Source organism: Anopheles arabiensis, chromosome 3, assembly GCF_016920715.1.
Source record: "Anopheles arabiensis isolate DONGOLA chromosome 3, AaraD3, whole genome shotgun sequence".
Taxonomy (NCBI): domain Eukaryota; kingdom Metazoa; phylum Arthropoda; class Insecta; order Diptera; family Culicidae; genus Anopheles; species Anopheles arabiensis.
The window spans coordinates 50525997-50546650 of NC_053518.1; the positions used below are offsets into that span (position 1 = coordinate 50525997).

The 20654-nt window shown below is 42.3% G+C and overlaps 1 protein-coding gene across 9 annotated transcripts in view; it reads right to left on the reverse strand.

Annotated features, from left to right (window-relative positions):
* The window catches only part of LOC120900634 (muscle calcium channel subunit alpha-1-like), a 101670-nt gene that overhangs the window by 67092 nt on the left and 13924 nt on the right, over nt 1-20654 (reverse strand). For 7 of the 9 annotated variants that reach the window (XM_040307905.1, XM_040307914.1, XM_040307911.1 and 4 more), the window contains 2 exons: nt 16712-16957; nt 11916-12022 (listed from right to left, as the gene is read on the reverse strand). In XM_040307905.1, the coding sequence (XP_040163839.1) occupies nt 11916-12022; nt 16712-16957 (353 nt within the window). Of the gene's footprint in view, nt 1-11915; nt 12023-16711; nt 16958-17835; nt 17991-20654 lie in introns of those variants that run through there. The other 2 variants (XM_040307913.1, XM_040307912.1) reach the window with 2 other exon arrangements.

Genomic DNA, 20654 nt, shown 5'->3' on the forward strand with positions numbered 1-20654 from the left:
TTGTCTAGATTGAAGAGCACAAGCGTCGGTACGTTAGACATAATGTTTAAAACATCCGTGAACTCCTGATCATGAATTTTCTCGCATATCCAGATTGCATCTTTATGTGTTAATTTGCAAAGATTTATGGTCCTTTGGGACAAACAATAACGTGTCCGCGCCGACACGATGTTTCACTAAAGGATCCTTTCTATATCTTCTATCAAAATGCTAGAGGTTTACGCTAAAAAATACCGAATGCTTTACCAGTACAGCTATTTCCGAGTGGGATGTGATCGTTCTCACCGAAACCTGGCTCACCGATAGTTACCAATCTTCACTATTGTTTGACAGCCACCGCTACAATACCTTCCGATTGGATCGCTCTGCCATAAATAGTGATAAATGTATTGGTGGAGGAGTTCTCATTGCTACGAATATCAAATATGCGGCTTTGCTGTGCACTACTAATACATCATCAATTGAGTGTCTTTGGGTGCGTGTAAAAGTTTTGGATGTTTCCCTAGTCATCGGCTCATTCTACCTCCCTCCTGACCAAGCTGCCAACCCCGATGTTATAAATACTTTCTGTACTACGCTACATGAAACTAGGGAAAAATATAAAGACGATCATTTGATTATTCTCGGAGATTTTAATCAACCCTATCTTAAATGGATTACTCGGAACGATTTTCCTTCGCTTGACTTCAGCAACTCCCGAATACATCCTACCTGCCAAATTCTCCTCGATGAAATCAATTTGGCCGGCCTTCAGCAAGTTAATTCAATCACCACAATACTATGTAACAATACTATACTGGATTTAATTTTTGCGGATGATCAGACCGTTGAACGATTGAGCCCATTAGAACTGAGTTTAGAATCCATAGTTGAACCTGATCCACATCACCCTGCTCTACTTACCAGCTTCATGGTTCCGCAACAGAATTTGTCGTCTTCTGAGTCCCCAGAACGGAGAGATTTGAACTTTAGACGTACGAAATTTGATGAATTAACAATAGCGCTAACTCAAACCAATTGGGAATTATTAAAGTCTAACCACGATATCAACGATAGCGTATTAAGCTTCACAAATCATCTAAATGGATTATTCGAACAGTTTGTTCCCTGCTTTAATCCTCCATCGAAACCACCGTGGGCTAATAATGCACTACGCGTCGCCAAACGCCGGAGATCTAATGCCCAACAAAAACTGCGCAGTCTTCGAAACAGCACCAACCAAGCAAACTTTGCTCGGATTTACAAACAGTTCAACAGTTTTGCGTATGCTGACTACGTTAGAAAGATCGAATTCAGATTCAAAAAGGATCCACTAGCATTCTGGAAATTCATACGAAATAAGAAATCCTGCGACCGTCTTCAAGCTGTAATGAACTTCAAGGAAAACATCATTTCGGGTGAAGATGACCTCTGCAAAGGTTTTGCAGAACATTTCGCTTCCGTGTACACCTGCAATTCTTCGAAACCTCTCAACCTATCTTCAGCACTTTCCGCAATCAACGACGCAGTTGACTTATCCACATCTATTGTCAGTGAAGATGAAGTCGATGCTGCCATATCGCAACTGAAGCTTTCGTATGCCTCTGGGCCAGACAACATTCCTAGTGCAATTTTTATTCACTGTAAGGCTGCTCTTTTGCCTATTCTGACTCAACTTTTCAACAAACCCTTACAGTCGAAATGCTTCCCGCAAATATGGGAATCTTCTTACATGTTTCCTGTCTGTAAAAAAGGAGACAAATCTGATATATGTAATTATCGCGGAATCTCTATGTTATGTGCTTGTGGTAAGCTGTTTGAAAAAGTTATGTTCCGCCACATGTTCTACGCTTTCCTGCCTGTTATATCTGTTATGCAACACGGCTTCATGCCTAAACGTTCGATTGAAACTAACCTGCTTCATTTGCTTCAATTTTGCTACTCCAATATTGACAAGGGCCTCCAGGTTGATGTCATTTATACCGACTTCTGCGCTGCAACCACTACCACTACTTATTGCTTGCTAAATTATTAAAATATGGTGTACACTCAATTTTTTTAGCATGGTTAGAAAGCTACCTAATGAACCGTTGCATTAATGTAAAAATTGGAAAAACTTTTTCTGACCCTTTCTGTAACTTTTCTGGTGTTCCACAAGGAAGCATTTTAGGGCCATTATTATTTATTATATTTATTAACGATATTGTGTTTGCTGTTCCCAACGTCAATGTTTTACTATATGCAGACGATCTTAAGATGTTCCTTGCTGTTGAAAATTCAAATCGCTACGAAATACTTCAAGATTCCATAAACCGTTTTTTGACGTGGTGCCATGATAACGAAATGTTTGTGAATGTACAAAAATGTAACTGCATTACTTTCTCTAAGAAAATGATTCCAATAACTTTTAATTACAAAATAGGTCAAGACAGTGTGCCGCGGTCATCTGTAGCTCGTGATTTAGGAATAATGTTAGACAGTAAACTTATATTATCGTGCCATTTCCATACAATCGTCTCAAAAGCATTAAATATGTTAGATTTTATTCTACGTGCTTCTTCCGACTTTAAAGATCCTTTCTGTCTTAAATCGTTATACTGTGCCCTAGTCCGTCCTATACTACAATTTGCTTGCGTTGTTTGGTGTTCCAAACCAAGTGACCTATATAGACATGATAGAAAAAGTTCAGAAAAAGGTGACACGCGCTATGTTTTATCGTCTTCCTTGGTCAAACCAAATGCCACGCCCCCCGTACCATGTCAGGTGTCAGTTATTTGGCCATTTCGATCTTCTTCATTTGGCGCTAACGACCCTTTAATTAAAATGTGTGTCAGCTACAATAGACTTGAATCATCTGCAGATTTTCATATCCTTGTTTCTCACCTTCGTCAGTTGTAAAGGGCTAGTGTTATTTATGTTTGAGTTGTTTACTAATTAAGAATTTGTATCTGTTATTTAGGCCTATTGCCCGATAACGTAAATAAATTACTAAATAAATAAATAAAGTTGGGTATAAATTTTGATTTTTTTTGTTTTGATTGAACTTGATATTATTTTCACGAGCTCGCTGCATGATTGGAAACAATATTTCATCATGTTCAGTCTCGTTTGTTCCACCAATAGCCATTTCGTCAAAATAAATTTCCGCACCAGGGATATCAACGAAAAAAAATTTTCCGCTGAAACATTTCAGGTGCGCTTTAGCCCAAACGGAACTCGATTCCATCGGAATTGCCCAAAAGGTGTCTTGAATGTTGTCAAGTCAGAATTTTCGCGTCTAGCTCCATTTGCCAGTAACCACTTCTGTTGTCTTGTTGAATAGGAATGAGAAAATGTTCTCGTTTAATACATTTGTTCAGAGCTGTTGGATCAATGCAAATTCGCAGCGAGCCATTTGATTTATCTACTACCTGCATATTACTAATCCAGTCGGTTGAATAGTCAACATTTGATTTTATTCCTCGTTCTTGCATCGTATTAAGTTCTAATTTTCTAATGAAGGGAATCCATTTTTTATATAATAAGGTCGGTATAGAATTTTCTTTGAGAATTATCGAGCACTTAACAAGAATCTTTCCTAAGCCGTCAAACACATCCTGATATTGCTCTAAGAAATTCTGTTTGTTAGCGGGGATAGATCTCACAACCCTGTGCACATGACTTATCAAACCAAAATCGACATATGATTTGAAACCTAATAAAGGTTCAAATTAAGGCTCAACAACAATGAATCTAGCGTCATGAACACTATTTTTAACTGGATCTACACAATCTAAGGTTCTTCTTCTTCTTTGGCTCAACAACCGATGTCGGTCAAGGCCTGCCACAAGTGGGTGGGCTTGGCTTTCAGTGACTAATTGATTCCCCCCCATAGCAGGATAGTCAGTCCTAAGTATGGCGGGCGCGGTCAAAAACTTTTATTCTGTTTGAACTATAATCCACAGTATTTATCGAATAATTTGCTTTACGGAAATCCAAATTTCTTCACTATATCAACGGGTATACAGTTTACGTCCGCACCTGTATCTAGTTTAAAGTTCACGTCCATTTGTCGTATTGTAATTTATGTTTCCAAATTCCTGCATTTCTGTTTTTATCTTCCTTCCTTGTTGCGCTTATTCTGTACAAAATAACGTGCGGCCAGAGCATGGATTACGTTCGACGAAATCCGCTTCGGCGCTCAGTGCAAAAGGCACTCACGACCCTTTAAACGATGTTCATTTTACCGGTTTTTTTTTAATCTGGACAGTTTTTGAATAAAATGAACTCTTTTGACGGTTACGTTCGTTCCCGATTGTATGGGATGAAATCCCCGAGGTTTTGGGCTGCGGATTTGTGTCGTATTGGTAATCTTTCGCGATTCCAAAGTATCATAATGCAGATTTCAGGAATTTTAATGATATCATTTATGATGTTTATATATATATATATATATATATATATATATATATATATATATATATATATATATATATATATATATATATATATATATATATATATATATATACCATACATACATATATATATATATATCGCATTAAAACATATAAACCTTCATAGTCGCTGATTACCCGTGTAGCCCGGTTGCCTGGAATATGATGTTTTTTTGGTTGCCGGTGACAGGGTTCATAGAAGCTCCGGCAAGATTTCAAGTGCTTGATATAAACGGAGAAGTGACACATATGGGTAAGCAAAGACATGCTGTATTTTGTATTTGAACACTTGAATCTGGAGTGTGTAAATGTATGTTTAAATGAACATAATTCATTTTGTACTGAGCGCCGAAACGGATTTCGTCGAACGTAATCCATGCTCTGGCCGGTGATCTTTAGAATTAAGCTTCTTTGCATTGCCACCTACACACTCGTGTCGCTCCAGTTAACAGTGTTTATCGCTTGTTGTGTTATTCTCGACTTGAGCTTGCGAGCCTTGGTAGTTTTTTCACCCCTAGTTTTAGCAGTTATAATTATAGCACCCCAAGAAAAGGTATACCAATGCAAATTGTAGCATACTAAACTCCTGAATTTTGTCATTTTATTTTAAAAAATCCACAAAAATTGAAATAGTGACCTTTTCGACAAATACTACCGCAAAAAAAAAACCATGAATAAAAATCAAAGATTATTTGAACTACCATAAGATTTCGAGCAGATGATATCTGCTGCTTCTCTTCCCCCTTATGAAGTCCGATGCCGTATGCTTGGATTGATGACACTGCCCGATCGTCGTTCTGCTTCTCAAGCTTTGCTTATCAGTGGTTTGCTTCGGAACGAGATTGATTGTCCTTCACTTCTAAACAGAATACCGCTGTAAGCGCCTGCTCGCTTTCTTCGACTCCGCGATTTCCTTCAAATCCCGTCGAGAAGAACGCTGTATGGCACCAATGATCCGTTTTTTCGATCCCTCCATCGCTTCAACAGTGCCTCTGGTGTGTTTGATTTTCATATTCCTCCTCAATCCCTTCGCCCCCTCTTCCTTCAGTTCTTTGACTCCCTTTTTGTTTCCCCATCCTAATTCTTTCATTATACTTGTGTTGGCTGTGTTACAAATTGCTTGTTGTCTAGTATATGTTTGTCTAGTTAGATTTAAGTATTTGTTTGTTATCATTAATTTTAAGTTTTAGTCAGTAAGTTTCCCTATATTTAGCCCTCTGAGGCAGATATTTGTATCGTAATAAATAAATAAATAAATAAATAAATAAATAAATAAATAAATAAATAAATAAATATCATTCGCAACCCTCGCAATGTTTGACGGGTAATGCGAGGGCTCTGGGGCGGTGAACTTGTATGGCGTGCGAGCCCTCGCGTGCCCTCGCAAATCGCTGCCACCACACACGTAGCATTTGGCGTTCTTCGTTGCGCACTGTCGACGATGATTCGGTGTAAACGGCTTTCCGCAACTGAAGCATTGTTTGTTCACGACGGCAGCAACCCAAGTACCCGCTGCGCAGATTCGAGCAGTTTTCTGCGTAGTTTTTTGCGTCGTTTTGTGTCAAAAAATACGCAAAAAACAGCGCTGGACTTCAGCCGAAACTACGATAGCCGGCGTATTTCTTGCAGTTTTTAGGTGCGGAACGAGCGCCATCTGCTGAAGGAATGGATGAACTATTTCAGACGGCGGGGCAAAAAAAACGGCCGAAAAATTAAAAAAATATTGGGGCCCATTCCTTCCTCCTCTTCCTCTCACTCCCTTTCCCCTCCCTGCCTTGCCTTACTTGCGCTTCAGCCCGTGCCTTTCGCCGCCAGCTGATTGGGTGTATGCGTTGGTATATATGTACATTGCGGTTGTGTATTGTTATTGGTGAGTGTTAGCATTTATTTATTGTGTGTGACCTTGACGATACGGGAGAAGCTGGTTCATTTTGGGATTTAAAGTGTTATCGGTGTATTGATGGTTTATTTTATTTCGTGCCGCTGCTGATGAGACCATTCGATGCCCCTGCCAATTGAAGGTGAAGAAGCCTATTTAAAACAAGCGTAGGAGAACGTCTAACACTAATCTAATATTTTTTTAATTTGAACATGTTTGATGCTTCAACGACCTTCTAAGCATCATGTAGCACGGTGTATAGTGGCAATAAATTTTTTTTTTCAATGTGCCGGAATTTGTCTCGAGTTTTCTGGCCACGACACACACACACGGACACACACACAGCGCGGGGAAAGTGATCGTCCACTCTATCATGCCGGGATCCCCCTCCCCTCCCGGTGCTTTGAATGAGGAACCAGCCTTTCTTCCGATAAGGTAGCCGTAATCGATCATGCGGGAGGGGGGGGGGGTTGATGGGGGGTGTGTGCTCGCCTGCGCGCTTTCGTGGGTGCGTGCTCGCGTGCGCGCGTACGTGCATTCGTGCATTCGTGCATGCGTGTATGCGTTCGTGCGTGCGCGCGTGTGTGTGTGTGTGTGCGTGCGGGAACTCCAAAACTGTTTGATTCTAATGCGTACATTGTCACCGGCTGCGTCTACACACTCCATGCATTCTTAGAAAACGCACTGCACGCCGCCCGATCGATTACCGCTACCTAGGAGACAATACAACCATTTAATTGGCACCACCATCTTTGCGACCGGTTCTGCTGTTGGGGGTATTAAAAAGACAAACGATCGAAGCAAACGTGCATCTGATATGTAGCACATTTCTTTCCAATTCAGCTAGCGGATGCAAGTGGAAACAACATTTTGAATTGAATCCATACAAAAGAGGATTCTGGATTTGTTTATTACGGTGCGCGTATGGTGCTGCACCTGTCCGTCCAGAATCCGGCGGCTTGTTGGCTCAGAGCCGGTATCATGACGCCGAGCGACCGGCACCGCCTTAGAATGGGTTCGGCTCGGTAGGTTAATGTTTTGGTCGATTGCATTCCGTGCATTTGTCGCGTCACAGCGGTAACACGGCAGCAACAAAGATAAGCCAATCTCTTCTCCGGGTGTGGGCTGTTATGCTATGTTATTCCTCTTCTTCTTCTTATTATTATTGGCGTAATGGCCTACGCGATCATGCCGGCCTTTTCAGGACTTGAGTACCACGTAGCCGGTTAGTCACCCCTTGCTACGGCGGACGGTTCATACGCGGTTACAACCCACGACGGGCATGCTGTTAAGATGTGCGGAATGATGGCGGTGTCGCGGGCCCGCTCCTATCCAGCGTGCAACTTGCATAATGCCACACTGTATCCTGCCCGATGCATACACTGCACGCAGGGGGAAGGATGCAGCTCCACAATAAAAAAACACCGTCATGAACACCTTCCTTTCTTTGACCGATGGATCATAACATTCCGGAAGAATACACATTTGGCGACAGTGTTGCACACACACGCACACTCACACCCTTGCGCAGACGGCTCAGCCTATCTATGTAATCTACGACATACGAAAGGAAAAGCATAGTGTCACATAAAGTTATGCTTTATGCAATTAGGTTTAAGCTTTCCTATGCACGGCCATGGCCACCTGTGTTGCGTGCGCTACTTCGAAATAGGGTTCTGCGCGTTGCACAGCCAACCCTCGAGCGTTAGCTAGCGATTCGTTAGTTATTTTTACATTGCAGCGATTGAACTCATTGCGCTTTTTGGTTTGATTTGTGAAAAATCAAATGCAGCGCCGCAATGTTTGTTAACGGTTTTTTTAAGCGCCACAACAGCTCGCGAGCATTGACCACACGCGTGAAAGAGATAGCGCTATGGAGGGAAAAAGCACGGACGGCGGCTGACAGCGATTGGCCGTCTGACGCACCAACACATCCAAACCTGTGACAGCGCGCTCAGGCGAGGGGTAGGAAGCGGAGCCAGGGACGGGTAGCTCGAAACGCTGCTTGACAAATTTGCCGTAGGAGGGAAAAAGAAGGCCTGAGAAAATGCGCGAAAGGGAATGATTTCTTCCGTCGCTTTGCACAGGGGGGAGCGGGATATTTTATCATGGTGTGTGTAAAAACCAGAGTTAAGCGGAGAATCGGTGTGAAATACACGGAGGCGAGAGCGCGTTTTGGTTTCGACACAGTTTTGGCACTAACACAGTTACACATGTGGAAATGTGTGCGTTTACTTTCCGCCAGTGCGCTCAGTTTGATCTGCTTGCAGCGCTGTGCTGATATCAGTGTCTCGCTTGCACTGCGGCACCGAAAGTTCCTCTGTGTGCGCTCATTCTTGCTACCACACGAAATCGTCAGTACAGCTCAAGGATCGGCAGCGAGCGGCCGCACGTGCGTCAGCTTAAGTCCTGGACGATTGGTGTTATGATTTTGTAAAGTGTTCAAGTGTTCAAGTGTTGTGCGAATTGAAATGAAGCTCCGCGAATGATTCGTAATGCATGTTATGTACATCGCGCAGCTTCTTTTCGTATCTTTTTTACAGTAATCAACGTGTACAAAAGGATCTACGCAGATATTCGGCCACTTCAACGTTTGCATCGATCAATTTTATTTTAGTCAAACTAAATGATGACGCACGTGCGGCCGCTCGCTGTCGATCCTTGAGCTGTACTGACGATTTCGTGTGGTAGCAAGAATGAGCGCACACAGAGGAACTTTCGGTGCCGCAGTGCAAGCGAGACACTGATATCAGCACAGCGCTGCAAGCAGATCAAACTGAGCGCACTGGCGGAAAGTAAACGCACACATTTACACATATGTAACTGTGTTAGTGTCAAAAATGTGTAGAAACCAAAACGCGCTCTCGTATCCTTGTATTTTACACCGTTTCTCCGCTTAACTCTAGGTTTTTACGCATGGTGTGCGTAAAATTTATGTAAAATATCCCGCTCTTTGCCTGTAGGGGATGAAAAAAAGATCTACGCGTGTTTGTGTTTTTGTTTAGCTTTAGATAACAAAAAAATACGCAGCGAGTGTGAGCGATCGCTGAACGAAAGAAACGCACACAGCGCAACACGGAAGAAATTAACACAAGCACACGAAAGGATGCTCGCGCATGGGCGCGAGCATTGAGAGAGCGCACCGTATTTTTTGTATGGAAGCGGGAGAGAACCGAGGTACCCGTTCCCTCCCCTTTTTTTAAGCCTAGGAAATCTTTCATCGGCTTAACTCTAGGGTTTTACGCACACCATTACCATTACATAAAAATTACCCGCTCTTTGTCTGTAGGGTTGGTTAACGGTTTTAAAATGACGTACAGTCCCTCAACTATGGCGACCCCCCAGAGGCCCTCATCCACCACCTGTTATTTTTAATCCACTTTGAGTCAAACAGAGCGAGAAAACATGCTCATTTTGTTTCTTGGAACCACTCGCACGCACCGCATATCTCCCGTGACCATCACGATGATCACCGACTGAAAATGACGCGACCAAGTGACTGACCAAGAGTTGGTTGCACACAATGTCACCAAGCATGTGATGGTCGCACCAACAGTTTGAGGCTCGCCTCTGGGGTACAGTAGAGCTCGTGACGCTGAGATGATTTTGTTTCAGCTGGAATTTGTCTTGACTATGTCAGTGACATTTTGCAAAATTGATCACAGCATAAAAAAGTCGTGACACAGTTACTGACCAAGCGATGGTCGCAAACATGTCATAAGCAAGATAGGTCACACCAATCGTTCTGAGTATCACCTCTGATTATCACAATTGAATACGTAACGCTGGTATGGATTTTGTTTCAGTCAGATTTTTTTATGACATTGATAGTGATATTTTGCAGCACTGGGCTGTGGAATCTACTCCAGCATAGACAATAGCGCCATCCGGCTGCCAGACCATACCTCAATCTTCACCGCAGAAGCAATAGCCTGGTTATTGCTGCTGATGAAGGTCCACATAGAGACAAACCCAACGTAATTTTTAAAGACAGTGCAAGTGTTCTTCAAGCACTTGAATGAGGAACCACCCGCGACCCGAGCATCCAACAACTCTGCAGTATACCGAATTCACCCCAAGTCACATTCTGCTGGATTCCTGGTTACACAGGTATCGAGGGAAATGAAATAGCAGACCGCCTATGAAACCATCATCGCCAATAGCGGGAATGGTTATTGGGTTATCAGCGGTCGCTCTTTCCTGAGAAACATCAAGATCACAATACCACCATGGAAAGACCAGAGAATCCTGTCACGACTTCGGATAGGACACACCCAGCTCATCCACACCTTTTATTGCAAAAATCCAACCCACCGCTATGCAGTTTCTGTAGCGTTGATATCACCGTTCGTCTCATTTTAACGGGATGTTATGTATATACTGCGGAACGCATCACCTGCAAAACAACTCTAACCAAAACTACATTTGTAATATACACCTTTTTAATAAATTCAACAGAAAATAGGTTTAAGTAATTCGAGACTATCCAGTACAAGGTATTTGCAAGCCACTAATGGCTTTCAAAGAAGAATGTTAGACTTTTAGTGTAGAATTAATTGAGTTATAAAAAGAGGCGAATGATGTCAATCGGGGTAGAGTTTCTATTAAAAAAAAAAAAAAAAAAAACGTAAACACAACACTCAATCAGCTGATGACAGAAGGCACGTGTTTAAGCGCAAGTGAGACAAGGCAGTGATGAAGGAAGGGGAGGGGAAGAGAAAGAAATGCATGCTTTATTTTTTATTTTTTTCCTGTTATTTGCTCCGCCTGAAATAGTATGCCCATTTCCCCAACAGATGGCGCCAAAATATACTCGTTCCAGCGCAGATTTTACTGAAGTCTAGCGTAAGAATCTGGCCAAAATCTGCGCAAAACCTGTGCAAATTTTGCCCTTTCCCCTGCATGATTCTGCTCGATTTTGCGCAGTGGGAAATCCATTCCGCTAAATATTGCGAGGTTTTTAGTAAAGGCGTCCCCCGAATAACGACCTCCTCGCGTTACGACGATTCGCAGATACGATGATTTTGATTTTTACAGTTAAAAGCTGCCAGAAGAAATCGAAGTAATTTTTTGTTCTTACTGATAATTGTTGACTACACATTTAAAAAGATTCACCAACTTCCTAATCTTATATTTTTATATCGTATAAACGATGTTTGGAGTCAAATGTATACATTATCGATGATCATAGATTTTTGCTCGGAAAGTTAAAAGGGTATATAGGCCAAGCTAGGATAAAGCTAGGCAAAAAGGCAAGAAAAGGACAGCAATATCATCAATAATGATCAGTTATAAAACGCAATCGATAGAGCAAACCTGCGAAGCTTTGGAGCTTTCTTTTTTTCTATGCATATCCGATTTTACAGTAGTTTACTATTCAGAGAACTATTCAGCACAGCCTGATGTGAAGCAGAGATTGCTACTTTTTTCGGATGTTTTTTTTTTTTAATGGAGTCAGAACTGCCTAAAGTGAATTGACTACCGACTTAGTTAGCGGCACTCGCTAGAACAAATTTTGCCTGTAAATCCCAAATTTCGCCTGTAAATTGTACTACTGCATAAAATGAAAATGAATAAAGAATTATGATTTTTAATACATCATTTTAAAATTTGCAACTTACTAGGCACTCCAGAAACTAATCGTAATGGACGCAACACACGGAACGCTCTCAGCGCTTTCACATCGAAACCATCCTTCATTATACTGGATAATGTGGTGCTGATCATTCTGAAATTTGAAAGAGAAAATTATGGAAATTGTTAGTATTATCATTAGATAAACGGCCTTATTATTACATTAGTTAACAGAATAAAATAACTAATGGCAAATTGAACTTCTTCTTCTTCTTATATGGCACAACAACCGCTGTCGGTCAAGGCATGGCTGTATTAACTAGTGAAGTGAGCTTGGCTTTCCATGACTTACTGTTACCATTGCATAGTGGTCGGCAAACTTTTGAGGCAAAGGCCCACATTTAGTAAATGATCTAAAGCCGCGGGCCAGGAGAATGCGGTTTTTGTGTTATTGTGGTTCAATTATTACATTATATAATTTTAGAAACAAAATAATTGGTTAATTATATCAAGCAATGCGATTGGTATTATTGCTGTTTTCCTTTAATTGTGTCATCCAAGTATGATTCAAAATTGATAATACCTACTTATTTTTTTTTAATACAAAAAATATAAATAATAAATTTTTTATGCGACCTTCATTTCGATAGTCTCATTATGGTGTCAAAATAATGTTAATATCACATAACGATTGCATTGAAAATTGGACAACAATTGTCGATTTTTTCATGGGTTTATCTTAACCTGCACTAACAAAACGTTAATTACACTTTCAGTAGCAGACAAAATTTGACACCTCTATCAGTCGAACTCAAACCATGATGGCCAAAAAAGTGAATCAAAAGCGTGCGCGATGAAAGAATGGCACCCCGTAGCGTCCAAAATGGACTCTGTGCGGAAGTTTGTGGACGTCGTTTAAACCCGTTTTGGCATTTTGGTCGCCAACATCTTGGCACTATTAGGCAACAATCAAATCATCGAAAGAATGCCTAGGTTCATCTTTGAGGTTTCAAAAGAAGCTGAAATGAAGACAGAGGGATAAGTGTCTACATTACTGCGTTAGCTGGACCGGGATATCGATGCAACCCACCCAACAGTAATATAATACCTGGGAAACATGAATAAACAGATCAGGAATTAGAAATCGCATCCACTGGCTTCGCAGTGGAAAACGCATTACGCGCAAACTCAATGCAATCATTTCAGGTGAATTTCGACAGAATTTCGATATAATACCGTAGTCCGCAAACTGGTCCAACATCCGTCACCTGTGTCCCATCGATTTTTTCTGCACCAACGTGATGCAAAACCTGTACTCTAACAATTTTGTAGCGAAAATTTAGGAGGAATTGATGAAAATCGAAGGTAGAACTTAAATCATGCATGTCTTCGTCCATCATGGTGAAAATTCCTAATAACTGACGAAAGGCAATTCGCAAAGTCTTTAACTTATTTGTGCAAGTAATCTGAAATAATTTCCTTTCAACAGATGTAAAAGTAAAGAAATTATCTTTCTTAGTTTTTTTCTACAGTCAGTCGAAAATGGCATATTTTAGTCACAGTCGTTACAAGGTACAGTATCGGACAAAATGATAGGGCATTGGTTTTTTCAACGCACCATGCACTCGTTGGGACAGGTTTATGTGTGGTTTGTATTGGTTTGTGTTTGTGTGTGTGTTTGTATGTGTTTGTATGTATTTTTGTGTGTGTGTATATGTTTGAGTGTGTTTTTGTGTGTGTGTGTTGGTGTCAAAAGTATGTCGTTTGGATAGATTTGTTAGTAGTTTTTTGTTTTTTGGGTTAGGTTTTTGTTGTTATTAACAGGACCACCACCCTCGCGAGCTGTGTTTCTTCGATATATTAACAATCTTTCGGTCGTTAATTCGCCGTGGTCTTCCGAGGACGTCTGGGTGACTTGCTACAAAAGTGCGCGATCGTTCCATCACGAACTCGATCGTTTTGCGCTTAATGCCAGCAGCCGCCATTCGCTTTATGATATGGCGCTGATAATCGGTACAATGTTTACCTCGACCCATTGTTACTAACATTGCTTGCTTGGACCGTCAAGAACGCGCTGGTTAAAAACTTGGACACGTGCTCTGCCTGCGTTCTGCTAGTATACGTGATGAATAACATCGTTGTAGAGCAGCGAAAAAAGCGTATGGATTAAAACTATCAATGAGTAAGCGAGTGAGCGTCTACCCATTCAAGTCGAGAACAAAATACTGCCGCGCTCATGAAACAAAATGCCCATCAAACGAAAACCTGCGCGCTTGCTCAATGCACATACAAAGTTTCCCATGCACACACGAGGTTCAACGCAGAGATGCACGCAGGCCTTTCAATGGCATGCACTGGCGAAACACTTGTGAGGGAATGCCGAGTTCATTGCTATTGTGCGCGTTTCCATTTCGCACCGCTGTTGCATGCACATCCATCAAACAGCACACCTGCGTCCTCGTCCGAGGAACAAGCGCTGCTGTCGATGCAAACTATAGCGTTCATCCAAGTGTGAACGCACGCTGTTTCACATGATAACACACATTGGGGGCCTTCACGATTCTAGTTACCCACTGCGCAAATTCGAGCAGTTTCCTGCGCAGGAAATGTACCAAAATCTGCGCTAGCCAGCGAATGCAGGGGGGGGGGGGGGTTGGTGGGGGGTGCTTGCTGGCGTGCGCGCTTTCGTGGGTGCGTGCGTGCGTTAGTGAATGCGTACTGGCGTGCGGGCGTTCATGCATGTGTGCGTGCGTGTTTGTGCGTGCCTGTGTGCGTGCCTGTGGAAACCCCAAAACCATTTGATTCTGATGCGTACATTTTCATCCGCTGCGGCTACAAAGTCCATGCATTTTCGATCTCGCTACCTCAGAGACAACACAACCATTTTATTGGCACCACCATCTTTGCGATCGTCTCTGCTGTTGGGGGTATTAAAAAGACACACGATCTAAGCAAACGTGCGTGTGATATGCTGCACATTTATTTCTAATTCAGCTAGCGGACGCAAGTGGAAACAAAACTTGAATTGAATTCATACAAAAGAGGATTCTGGATTTGTTTATTACGGTACGCGTATGGTGCTGCACCTGTTCGTCCTGGCGGCTTATTGGCTTGGAGTCGGTATCATGACGCCGATTGACCGGCAATGCATTGGAATGGGTTCGGATCGATAGGTTCATGTTTTGATCGAGTGCATTCCGTGCATTTGTCGCGCCACAGCGGGACACCCGGCAGCACCAAAGTCAAAACAAAAACCTTCCCCGAGTGTGGACTGCTATGCTAAGTTGTTCTTATTATTATTATTATTATTATTATTATTGGCGTAATAGCCAACGCGATCATGCCGGCCTTTTCAAGTCTTGAGTAGCACGTAGCCGGATAGTCAGCCCTTGCTACGGCGGACGGTTCATACGCGGTTAGAACCCACGACGAGCATGCAGATGTGCGGAATGATGGCGTTGCCGCGCGACCGCTCCTATCCAGCGTGCAACTTGCATACTGCCACACTGTCATCTGCCCGGTGCTTACGCATACGCGGGGGATGAACCTCCACAAAAACACCGTCATGAACCAGCGGCGGACCTTACGGTAGGCAGACTAGGCGGTCGCCGAAGATCTCTAGTCTGTAGTATGCCGTATGTCTACAAGTGGACAGAATATTAGCGACAAGGGCCCCCGGATAGATGGTCGTTGGGGTCCCGTGGCTGGATAACCATCTGCACCCCTCTCCTCCCCTCTCCACGCCGGCAACAATTTTAGGGCTTGAGACCGATGATCGTAGGGGCCCCATTTAGGTATACTGTTCAATCTCCCAACAGCTGTGTGCCACTACCCCCATCCTCCCGGTCATTAGTTACAATTTACAGGGGCCTCAACTCGTCTTTTCGTCTAGGACGGAACGGAAAGTTGATGAAAATCAGCGCCGGGATGAACGTGTTAATGCGAATTAGGGTTCTGCGCGTTGCACAGCAAACCCTGCAGCGTGAGTTGGCGATTCCTTAGTCAATTTTACATTGCAGCGTTTGAACTCATTGCGCTTTTTTGGTTTGATTTGTGAAAATGCAACTTCATCGCCGTAATTTTTGTGAACGGATTTTTGAAGCGCCACAACAGCTCGCGAGCATTGACCACACGCGAGAAAGAGATGGCGCTATGGAGGGAAAGAGCACGGACAACGGCTGACAGCGATTGGCCGTCTGACGCAAAGTGGGTATAGGGACTAGGTGGGCTTATAGGTTTGGCGGGAAGGCCATATTGGACGAACGAATGACAGGAGGGGATTCGATTGTGATACGTAGTTTTTCACCCACACTACGACACATCATCCAAAATAGACATTGGAATTCACACGCATACATCAACAAATGATCGAATCCCCTCCTGTCATTTCGTTTTCATTTGTCTACAGTTCGGCTGTCAATTTGTTCGGGATAAGCCCACCTGTATAATAAACCCACTTTGGTCTGACGCACCAACACATTCAAACCTTCGACAGCGCGCTCAGGCGAGGGGTACGAGGCGGAGCCAGGGACGGGTAGCTCGACGATCTGCTTGACAAATTTGCTGTTGGAGGGAAAAAGATGGCATGATAAAATTCTCCGAACGGCATGATTTCTTCCGTCGCTTTGCGCAGCGGAACTCTTTGGACATTTGGACATAACTCAAAACCTTCGCAATCTTGAACGTAATATGTGCGATAAATTGCTTTTCCTCGAAGTTTACGAAGCTGTGCTTCGCTGGTTGAACAAACAGCTTAATGAATAAATAAGATTTTGTTTAAATATTTTTCCTTAAATTTAATTAAATCTCTTGATATTCACTAATCTTTGTTTGTCTTACTTACCCGATTAGAACAATCGTAAAATCCAACATATTCCACCGACTTCGAAGATATGCTCCAGGGTGCATGATGAATCCATAAGCAATCAATTTCATCACACACTCAAGAGTAAATATTATTAGAAAGATATGCTCCACTTTTTCCAACATGGCATTTGTTGAATTTGAATCACCGTTTGGGAAAGGTGTATATGTTGCTAAAGCAACGCAGTTAGCAAAAATCGTTAGAAGAATTAGATATTCGAAAGGCCTGTAAGAGAAGGATAATTAGGAGATTTAAAATTAGAATCTTTACTTGTAACATGCGATTTAAAAAACGAGAATTATTTCTGCATAACTTAACGTATGTATCCAAAGAAATCATGATAACACAATTTAATACAGAAAAAAGAACACTACATCACAAAACCAAGAGGGTTTAACTAAATTATTTAGTAGAGTAAACAATTACTTGCACGATATTACGATAATGATGTTTAAACACATGATTTACTATTCGTTAGTATATTTATACTCATACGAGCGCTAAAGCTTTTTCGTTAGAAACCATCAGTGTCGTCTATTAGTGCACAGTGGATACAAGCTTCCGCCTAAATATGTTTTTAATATTAATATTTGAAAGCTGCTACTATTTTTGCTTGGTACACGGACTAGCTCCAACCCCTCGAGCGGATGGTGGCATGTGGCTAACCAGGAAGAGGGTGAGCATCTCAGAAAACTGGGGGTCTGAACGTCAGGGGAGTAACCCGACGCTAAACAAAATCGTCACGTGAGCGTGGGCCAACCTCCCAGTTCCATGCACTAACTGACTACATAACCTTACGCCTTACGCCTTACGACCTTACGCTATGCCCCAGGACTACTCTTAGAATGCCTGGGCTCATGGAACGTAGTCTGTTAAAATTCAGAACTTATCGAGGAGCCAATATCCCTTCCGATCACTAGTTGGTTGGGTTAGTGCTACGATGTAGTGTAGCATATCTACTATACATAACTTATTATAATACACACTATCAGCTATAAACACATTGTAACAAACTTCGGAAAGCCAAACCACATTATTACAACACATTCATTATAACACATCATCAAATCAATCCACACCATAGCAACATTCCCAGATCATACCGTTTGATTGCGCAGGATACTGCTTTCGGAATTTCTGGTTTATTAAATAAAACTGTAACTAAATGTGTGTCTTACTCTGTTTTTATATTCTCGTTTTTATTCACTTGATTTCTTCGCTATCTATCTGTTTTTTATCTGTCAAAAAATACGCGGCCTCTCTCCAGAAATAAGTCCGCGCTCTTGTTCGTGAGTTTGCACCGCACACCTCAAATCCATATAACGCGTATGCTCATACCGCGCTCTGACTGCTGTGTTGTTATCACACAGTCTGCTGTGTGATAACCCTAGCGTTAACATCCTGGCTACCTTGAAATAACAATGTTATTTTAATACTACTCATTTATAGGGAGTAATGCTATCCTGACGACTGGGCGAGTAATTGTTTTTCCATCTGGCGTTTTTAATGAAACAACTCGCACTATATTGTCCTTGCCTGGGTGAAGCGCTACTATCTTTGCAAGTGGCCATTGGCCCGGTGGAACATGATCTTCCTTTAGAATTACGACTCGTCCTATCTTTATCTTAACTGGTGGTTTACATACCTTTGTAGCCCTGGCTTGAAGTTGCTGGAGGTACTCTGGGTACCATCTTGCCCAAATCGATTGCATTCGCTTTTGCGTATGCCCCCAGTGTGATAAGCGATTATCCGGAATGTGCTTGACGTCTACCTCGGGCACCATTTGAAAGTTAGATCCAGTGATGAAATGACCCGGAGTTAATACGTCGAGATCATCAGGTGAATTGGGGATAGGAGTGAGTGGTCGCGAATTGAGGCACATTTCCACACGTGCACATAGCGTCAAGAAGTCATCGTAAAGCAGTGTTGACGATCCTAACTCCTTAAGTAGATGTTGCTTTGCTGATTTTACCGCGGCTTCCCAAAGCCCACCAAAATGAGGAGCTTGCGGTGGAATGAACTTCCATGTTATCTCGTTCACAGCACACCAGTTGAAAATAATCTCTCGCGATTTGGGATCGGTTTTCAATTGTACATATAGTTGATGGAGAAGATTTGCTGCACCCTTAAATGCTGTGCCGTTGTCTGAATGTAGCTCCTTGACCCTTCCACGACGTGAGATGAATCTCTGTAGCGCGGCAATAAAGGCTTGGGTAGTTAAATCGCTAACTACTTCGATATGTACTGCTCGCGTCGCAAAACAGACAAAGATTGATAAGTATACCTTCCGTGGTATTGTCTTCCGTGTTCCAAATTTTACATAAAAGGGTCCACAGTAGTCCACTCCTGAAATTGAAAACGGAGGCGCTGGAACCACTCTGCTGCTGGGTAGGTCGGCAATGGTCTGATTAATAAATGTTGGATGTTTCTTAAAGCATGTAACGCATCGATGATACACCGACCGAATCAAATTTCTTGCACCTATGCTCCAGAACCGTTGTCTTAACGAGGCGAGCATTTGTTGTGGGCCCGCATGTAGCTGCCTTTTGTGACAGGCTTCAACCAGCATAACCGTCAATCGATGTTTCGCTGACAACACGATTGGGTTCTTTGTGCACAATGGAAGGTTTGCTAAATTAAGTCGTCCGCCGACCCGAATTAATCCATCTTTTCCTAATACTGGGTTAACCCACCTCAACTGCGATGATCGTGAGATAAAGCTTCCATTCGTCAAAGCATGTAGTTCGTCTGGGAACATTTGTTGTTGATGTAATAAACATAAGTTTACTTCTGCGAGATGCAATTCCACTGTCGATAACCATTTGGGATTAGTATCTTCAGGAAATTCTACACAGACCTTCGCTCCTTTACGATGTTTCGTTTTAACTAGCAACCGGCAACAGTATGCAAAAACGCGTCGAAGCTTAGTATATAATGAATATTTGGCAAATAATTCATCAGAGAATGTTGCTGCAACGGCTGCTAATGCCAACATGGTTGTATTACGACGTTCTTCTAGTATGTCGGCATTCTCGCAAGGAGCGAAATGACCTGCTGGCCATTGATCTTCTGGTAAAGAAAGCCATGATGGTCCAAACCACCATCTCTCTGCGTCTAATAGATCCGTTGGATCTAAACCTCGGGAGATATAATCTGCTGGATTATCAATCCCAGCTATATGTTTCCATTGGTTAACGTTCGTAGCGTCTAATATTTGAGTAGTACGATTTGCTACGAATGTCTTCCATCGACATGGTGATGCGTTTAACCAATGCAAAACTGTGGTAGAATCGCTCCAAAATATAATCTTCGTAGGATTGAATCTTAATAAAGTCGATATTTTGCCATAAAGTTGCACACTCAATAATGCAGCACACAATTCAAGCTTGGCGAAGGATTGATGAGTTTTAACAGGAGCCAATTTAGACTTTGCCACTAGTAGATGAATTGAAACCCCTGACTCTGAAGGAGCACGTATGTAGCAACAGAAACCGTAAGCCTTTTCGGAGGCATCGCCAAATATATGAAATTCGCATTTGTCTAAACCTGCATTCCCAAAAACGTAGCGTGGAATGTTTAAATTCTCCATAATATGAATCGTTTGTTGAAAGGCCTTCCAAGCATGTTGCAGTTTCGTTGGAAGATTAACATCCCAATCAATAGGTTTACCAGTAATTGGGTCGATAGATGTCCAAGCCTGTTGCATTAGCAACTTCGCCTTACACACAACAGGTCCAACCAGCCCCAGAGGGTCAAATATTTTAGCAACAGCTGATAGAAGTGTGCGTTTGGTAATAGTTGGAGGCAATGCGACATTCTTGAAATTGTAGCTGAAATTATCGCTTCCAGGGAACCATACAAGTCCCAGAGTAGTGATAGCAGGATCAGTTCCTAGATTGTGACAACGTGGGGTTGCTAAATC